Source organism: Nymphaea colorata, chromosome 7 (assembly GCF_008831285.2).
Source record: "Nymphaea colorata isolate Beijing-Zhang1983 chromosome 7, ASM883128v2, whole genome shotgun sequence".
In the NCBI taxonomy this organism is placed as follows: Eukaryota; Viridiplantae; Streptophyta; class Magnoliopsida; order Nymphaeales; family Nymphaeaceae; genus Nymphaea; species Nymphaea colorata.
The window spans coordinates 25,138,576-25,146,655 of NC_045144.1; the positions used below are offsets into that span (position 1 = coordinate 25,138,576).

Sequence of the window (8,080 nt, forward strand, 5' to 3'; positions counted from 1 at the left end):
AGAATTATGTAAGTTTTCATGTTGAAAATTTTGACCAATTTTAGAGCAATTTTTTTAAGTTATAGAGAAAATATACGTTTCTTCCTCAAATGTACATGATCTTTTCTTTCCTGTAATTTGGTTTCTTAACAACTATTGTTACTTGTTTTTAATCCTTCTACAAAGTCATATATTAAACGCCCACATTATCTATAAAGCGGGGTTGGAAAGAAATTATGTCATTTATCTGCTAAACATTATCTCTTGCTTATTTCCTTTCCCAACTTAGTGATCCATAACCAAATAACGTAGTTTTTTATGTTATCTGGGAACAAATGCATGTGATAAACATGAACTCAACGGTTTTTTTTATTGGTGCACCTACCAATCAAACTGAAATAATTTTTTATTACTGAAATTTTATTATTTTTAAAATTTGTAATAAATAAATAGGTTTTTAATCCTTACTATAGTAAACGTCAGCAGAGGCGAAAGTTTTTAATTTGAAAAAGTCTGCTTTTATGGAGAAACAAAAAATGTGGATTTATAATAATTTTTCTCGCTTTTATTAATGGGTCCCCTTCTTTGCTAGAGGGGTGCTTTCCAAGAACTTTATCGTTCTCTTTTCTCACCCCCAAACTACTTGGAGCGAAAGAGAGAAGGAAAGCGTCTTCTTTCTTTCTGCGATAGGGAGGGAATCAGGGAACACGTCTTCTCCCTGTGGGTGAGAGAGAGAGAGAGAGAGCTTTCTCTTCTTTTCTTTTCTTTCTGCTTATGTTGGAGCCAGCGGGTTGAGGAAGAGCAGCAAGGTGGTGAGACTGAGTTGTGGAGGTAAGGAAGGAACTGCAGAAAGGGGGCCAAGTTGGTAGCATCACGGCTGTGCATCGAGGAATCCGACCCATTTTCCATGAGCCTTCTCTCCGTTGTCAGGGGAACCGACTACCCACCTTCTCACTGAACACCCCTTCCTTCCACGGTGGCCGAGGGGCCCTGCCTTCTGAAGGCGGCCGACCTTCTGACCTCCTCTTCCTCGCCGGAGGTGGCAGCGGCGCCCGTCCTGGCCTGCCCCTTGCTTGGGGAGGAGTCCGGGAAGGTTGAGTAGTTGTGTAGCCGTGGGTGTTTGCGAGAACCAAAGAAGTCCCAACAAGAGAACAGGAGAGAAAGGAAGAAAGAGCAGAGGAGCGCGGGAGAATCTTCTACCAAGAGCGAAAATGCTGAGCATCAAGCGGGTTCCGACTGTGGTGTCGAATTACCAGGAGGGTTGCGGGAGGAATTGTCTTGGGAAATGCTGCCTCTTAGGTAATGTTTCTCTTTTCCTTGGAGGTTGCCGCTCTTAGTCAAATTGTTTATTTTGTTGGTGCTCTGTTAAGCTGCGTAGATCTACAACATAGGTCAAGCTATCGGTTGATTCGATAGGTCTTGATGCTGAGTCCACAGTAGTGCTAGATCGTTAACGGACTCCATTTCTTTGTTCATAATTTTGCGCTCCCAGACATGCTTATGTTTCTTCATTTGGGGAGTAGGTAGATTATGTTGCTTCATTTTGATTGAGGCAATTTGCTAAGAAGAATGACTGAAGAGTTTCAGGATGTATTAGCCTGTTGGATGGCTTGTCTTGCTTTCATCGAAGTTCTCCACAGATGGGTTGTTAGAGATTCCTTGGTTATGTTTATCCAGGAGCGAAGTTTCCTCGGTATACTTATAGGGGAGAGAAAGGCAGGAAGTATGTGGAGAACGACGGCCTCTCAGACAGGACCGGCGAGATGTCCCTGTTCGACACTCTTCTGATGGGAGAGGTATCTTAACATCAAATCATGGAGACGTTTTTCATACGTTTCCACGTTATCCTGACTTTCTAATTTCGGCGGTTGTTTTATTAAAAGTTTGATACCATATTTTTTTGTATATGATTTTCAGTGGGAAGATCGGATGAGCAGAGGCCTTTTTAGATATGATGTCACTGCTTGCGAGACGAAGGTACCTTTTCCCTTCGGCAGCTTCTTCTTTTTCTGTTTTTTTCTCAGGGCTGATAGACCCCACAATTATGCATTAATCAGTTATGGCTGGCTTGTTGTGGTAGCTGAACTTCTAGAATCACTGTTTTTGAGCTCTACCCAGACATTGATATCCCCAAGTCTCCTAGTTAAGATCAAACCAAACTTAAAAACAAAATAAAATGAGCTACAAGACTCCTTTGTAAAAATTTAAAGCATGAAATTTGCTTCTTATAATTCTGTTTGGAAGTTTTCCATTGCTTTTATAGTTTAACACAAAGAGGATTAACACAAAAAAAAGTGCAAGTGGAGGCATTATTCATCTGTTCTTACGTTTGGCGTGTTTCGGTTTGTTGATAACAGGTGATACCTGGCAAGTATGGCTTTATTGCACAGTTGAATGAGGGGCGTCATCTTAAGAAAAGGCCAACGGAGTTCAGAGTTGACAGGGTCCTGCAACCATTTGATCCCAGTAAGTTCAATTTCACTAGGGTGGGACAAGAAGAGGTGCTCTTCCGCTTTGAAGAAGATACTGGAAGTGAAGATCATCATGCAATACAGTTCTTCCTCAACCCTCATGTATCTGCTTCTGCGAGTCCAAGTGTGATAGCGATTAATGTAAGGAACCCATTCATCATAGGCATTTATTTATTTATTTATTTTTCCTTATGGTACATTTAGGATCACTGGACAGAAGGATCATAGGATCCAATTTTCCAATCAAACTAGGATGCATGTGGCACAAAGGGAAAAACATGTGCATAGATCAATTTGTAATGGGCACCGTATGGGGAAGCATTTGAAAAGGGAAAGATGAATTTATATCTTTTTGGATTGCTGAACAATGAGAGCAGATTGTAACTCTTCTCTGTTGCATATGGTTTTTAAAACTGCAAATATGATGCATTACAATGAATGTCTTGAGGGCATTCTTGGTATGTCTACATTTAATATTTATTGCCTTTGCAGGTTAGTCCAATAGAATATGGACATGTGCTGCTTATTCCCCGTATCTTTGATTGCCTCCCTCAAAAGATGGATAAGCAGAGTCTGTTACTTGCACTCCACATGGCTGCAGAGGCAGCAAATCCGTTCTTTAGAGTGGGTTACAATAGCTTGGGTGCTTTTGCCACCATCAATCATCTTCACTTTCAGGTTCGTTAACATGTACTTCATTAACTTGTGTGGTGGCTATCCTGCAATTGTTGAGCTATAGTGGTTAAGGTGTTGAATTCAGAAGCATAAGGAGGCTCTATTCATGTATGGTCACTCTTTATAGATAGTGAACCTCGTTCTGTGCATCTTGTTGATTGTCCTATTCAGTATTTTTATGGACCATCTTGTGAGTTGTGCCTGAGCACCTTCCTGGATATATGCAGGCTTACTATTTCAATATGCCTTTTCCTGTTGAGAAAGTACCAACCAGGAGGCTCTCTGGGAAATCCAAGAATGGTGTTGAGGTGCATGAGCTCCTCAACTATCCAGTTAGGGGCTTAGTTTTCCAAGGTGGAGACACTCTGCAAAACATTTGCAACCAAGTATCTTTATGCTGCATTTATCTTCAGGAAAACAACGTCCCGTTTAATCTCCTGATCTCAGACTCTGGCAAGCGTGTTTTCCTCTTCCCTCAGGTAAATAAACAATTGTTTTGATCATTACTTTGTTGTGATTCTTTTGCCCCAGAGTATTGAGAAGCAATAAAATCCTTTCTGTTAAAAAATAGTGCTATGCTGAGAAGCAAGCATTAGGAGGGGTCAGTCAGGAGTTACTGGAGACTCAGGTGAATCCTGCTGTCTGGGAGATCAGTGGCCACATGGTGCTCAAGCGGAAACAGGACTATGAAGATGCATCTGAAGAATATGCATGGAAGCTGCTTGCTGAAGTCTCCCTGTCACAAGAGAGATTCGAAGAGGTAAAGTCGTCTGTTATGGAAGCAGCATTTGGAGACAGTGATGACACTCTGGCAATTGAAGCGTCTGAAGAAACAGAAAGTATGTGCTTGCTCAAGGAAGTTGCAGCCAATGGGGTGCCTGGCATGGCAAGTGACGAGAAAGGGTGCCTTGTGCATCAGTAATATGATATATAGGTGTCTGGGTGTCCCTTGTTCTGTTGATGTTAATGTGTGCTCTTGTAGGTAATGTTCCTCCTTGGTAGATAGATATGCATGTTGTCTTTGTGCATTCACATGCTTTCTCTTTTGACCTTATGGCCCTCTGCTCTAGTGGCGTGGCCTCTTATCGCTGGAAGTCTTTGTTGACTTCTCAAACTTGGCTGTGACTATGGCTGATGTATAAATAAAATGGCTGCTAAATGGTGTGGTTTCATAGTACAAGTATGTATACGATTATTGGTTGGTGGTAATTCCCCAGTACCTTTAATAAGCTGACATGTTTTCCATTTAGAAATGGTGGCATTTCTTTTTCTTTTTTATGTCTCTTTCACAGAGAGCCTAGCTGCTCCTTTAAGCTTGTAATGGTGTTGGTCTCAATGTTCAGTATCGGTTCTGCATCGTATCTTTTGTCGTATCGGCTGAGAGAGGACGATGATTTTTTTGCCATTATTAGCGGTACGTTTTGGTATGTAAAAATATAAATAATACTATTTTGATATTATATATATATATATATATATATACACACGAGTCTATGCAAGGCTGTATCGGCTGATACGGATCAATATGGGAGGAAAAGAGGTCCCATATAGGCTTGAGATTCAGAAGGGGCCTTTTCTGGAATGGGGCTTTCCAGGCCTCTTCTGTTTTGTTTTACAGATAAGAGCCATGTAAACATCCGTTCGTTTTAGCTGCAGACTTGAGGAGATGATTCATGGGTTTAGGAAATTCAGTAAGTCGGTGTAATAATTGGATGTTACTCTCTTGTGAACAGGATGGAAGTTATGTTTATATTGATCAAATGTTCGAAACAGATCACAGCATTGACTCTCTTCTTGTCAGGAAGTGCCAACAATTTTGTAGTAATTTAGTTCTAAACTTTTCTGTTCACACTTTCTTGTTGGACTGAACTGTGATATTGTGATGCTGGCATTCTAAGGAGCGTACAACATCTGAGATGAAGATCCTCATGCTTTTAACACAAGGATTTAAAATTATACCTTCTTAAACAATACACCGAACATATCAAGTCTGAGATGAGATCCTTAGCATGTGTTTGACTTAGAGGAACGCAAGAGAGGAGATCCTTAGCATGTGTTTGACTTAGAGGAACGCAAGAGAGGAGATCCTTAGCATGTGTTCGACTTCTTGGAACGTGCTGGAATGGAATGGCCCGTCTGATGTTCCCAAAAACAGAAATCAAACATTCCTTTAGGTTCATTAACCGGAGATCCTTAGCTTGACAGATGATCAATTGTGGTTTGAATCTCTTGCAACATCATATCCATCGACTTAAGATCCTTGGCTTTCAAATGCCGGTTTCATGTTCGACTTTTGTCCTGCCCAAGGGTTAGGGCTGCACACAAGCTGAGTCGAGCTCGAGTTTGGCCTAACTTGAGATCAATTCGTCTCGGAAAAATCAAACCCAAGTTGAGCTAGATAAAACAAGCTCGAGTTCAACTCGATGTACAACGTCGAGTTCGAACTCAAGTCGTTTAATTTGTTTAACTCATTTATATTAAGCATATTTCATTTCTTTGAACTCGTTAACTGGATTAACTAGTTTAGTTGTTATTCATTTAACTATTCTCTGATTATAATTCATCATTCATTATATAGTTGAGCTGAATCGAGTTTTAAACGATTTGAGTTCTTACAACTCAAACTCTACTCATTTACCATTTTCAGCATACATTTGAACTCGATTTTGACTCTTTTATAAATGAGTCGAGTTTTGACGAGCGAGTTCTAGTCAAGCTCGAATTGGCTCAATTCAAGCACTAACTTACTGTAATGGAGTCTCATCTTGCATTCCAGTGTATTTTGTGCTTAAATAATGAGTAAACCAAGGCAAGAAATGAGAATCCAATTATATAATATTTTGGTAGATTACCCCAACTTTTTGCACTTCGTAAATGAGTAAGATTCTGATTTGTCAAAGACATATGAAATCAGATCTTGTATAGTTGAAGAAGCACTTAACGGCAAACTGATTATATTCTTTGGCCATTTCACGAGCACCACACATTTATTTTTAGCTACTTTTTAAAATATTTTAGGATCTTTATTTGTTATTATTTTTTATTTATTTTGTGTTTTCAAAACTAAACTTTTCACCGATCACCTCAAACAGTGAACCGGCCGATTCACCGAATCTGCAGCTTCACCGATTTGATCAAGGAACCGACTTTTACATTATTAGACCTACCTCATATTGGTGGACCTTCTTTTCTAAAGCTAATTATGCAATCAGCAGAATTTTACGGGGGCGTTTGATTACTCTGGATTTAAAATCCATGGTTCCAATGTACCTGTCATGTTGTCATGGCAAAAAGATCTATGGTGAAACCCATGGTTCATCAAACTAATAGGACAAACGTAAGATCAACACTTAAAAGGTCCTTTTTTTTATTCGAAAAATGTTGGATTTAAGATAAGAAAGAGAAGGGCTTGATCTTAAATCCACGGTTCTAAAATCTTAATGACATCAAATCAGAGGTTGTCAAACTCTCTTTGAAATTTTATTATTATTATTATTTACATTTGAGTGTTGAAGCACATTAGGCCAAAATTTTTAGACTGCTCGGAGTCGTGTAGTGCAATTGGTTAGGCCGGTGGCTGGTAGACGGCAAGTCACACATTTAAGTCTATATTTTGGCGTTGGAAAAGTTGGCTCGAATGGACATGAATTAGCAAATGCCATTATATATATATATATATATATATATATATATATATATATATATATATATTATATATTATATATATATGTCCTACTTATTAACACTGTCGGCCTCCATTATTACAGAAGATACATGATGAAATATGGCACCAAGATCTGTGCGCACTATAATTCCGACCACTTGAGAATGCCGGAACTTGGGCCGGAGAAGTTGCCTTCAACGACTAAAGAATTCCGGCCAAGTTGATGAAAACGAGATCAAACGCAAGGGTCCACGGAGACGGAAGGAACAAGGAAAGTTCATGGGGGCACAGCGATTGCAGTACGGATGAGTTGGTCTCCTGCTGAGAAAAGGGCGGACAATTTTCTTGATCTTCTAGAAAGATCAACACCAATTATGGTTCCCTATAACGAGCATCTCTGCCTTAGTGCCTTGCTGTTTTGTCGCTTGATTTTTAGGTTCTAATGGAAGCAATAAAGTTTTGTCAAGTAATAATTGTTCCAACTAAGTAGCCGGGAAGATAACTTGATGAATTAGCTTGATTACTTTAACAAAGAACTTTGCTTACGAGGCATTTCATTACTCCGAGTTTGAAACCTATGGATCTGATGTGGTATGATTTAGTTGATACGACAAAAGATCCATAGTAAAATCTATTGTTCATCACACATTTTTGCATTGAAAAAAGGTCGGATTAAAAATTGGAGGGAAAGGCTCTGATCTTAAATCCATGGATTTCAAATACAGGGATCTCAAATCCAAAGCTATTAAATATCTCATTCCGGTGTGTCGCAGTGATCTGGACCTCAAATCCATGGATTTAAGGTCACCTCCTCATCCTCCTAGTCTGACCTTAAATCTGCAGGATTTAAGATCAACGATCCTCAGTTCATTTAAAATAATGAGGATCTTACAAAGCACACCACCTTTTAATGCAGCCTAGAATATGAGACCCAAAGCTAAATCAAACGCTATCTTAATATATTGAGAGGGGGCATTGGTTAATTCAAAAAAAAAAAACACCAAGGAGCATCTATAACACAGAATTTTATTAGTAAATAAATTATTAATATATACGAGTTTAATATGTTGAGCGATTAACTGACATGAGTTTAAGGATTGCTGGATGTTTAAACTGGATTTTAAAAACTATGTTTCATATGTCGTTTTAGTTTTCTTTCAAAGCTGAAACCCAAAAAAAAAAAATTATCCCTTTTACTTTTTTGATTAAAATTAAATTTGATTTTAATAAATCTTTTGAAAAAGATAATCATGACATTTCAACATATTTCTAGTTATATGTTTTAAAATAT

At 38.8% G+C, this 8,080-nt stretch overlaps 1 protein-coding gene across 2 annotated transcripts; it reads left to right on the forward strand.

Annotated features, from left to right (window-relative positions):
- Positions 1-581: 581 nt before the first annotated feature.
- Positions 582-4,403, forward strand: LOC116258005 (GDP-L-galactose phosphorylase 2-like). 2 transcript variants are annotated; one of them, XM_031635060.2, is made up of 7 exons: positions 582-1,278; positions 1,567-1,775; positions 1,897-1,956; positions 2,337-2,591; positions 2,943-3,128; positions 3,353-3,604; positions 3,697-4,403. In XM_031635060.2, exons 2-7 carry the CDS (start codon positions 1,743-1,745, stop codon positions 4,045-4,047), a joined length of 1,137 nt encoding a protein of 378 aa, XP_031490920.1. In that variant the 5' UTR covers positions 582-1,278; positions 1,567-1,742; the 3' UTR covers positions 4,048-4,403. The 2 variants fall into 2 exon arrangements, with proteins under 2 accessions (XP_031490920.1, XP_031490919.1); XM_031635059.2 differs by having other exon boundaries at positions 1,657-1,775.
- The last annotated feature ends 3,677 nt before the right edge of the window (positions 4,404-8,080 follow it).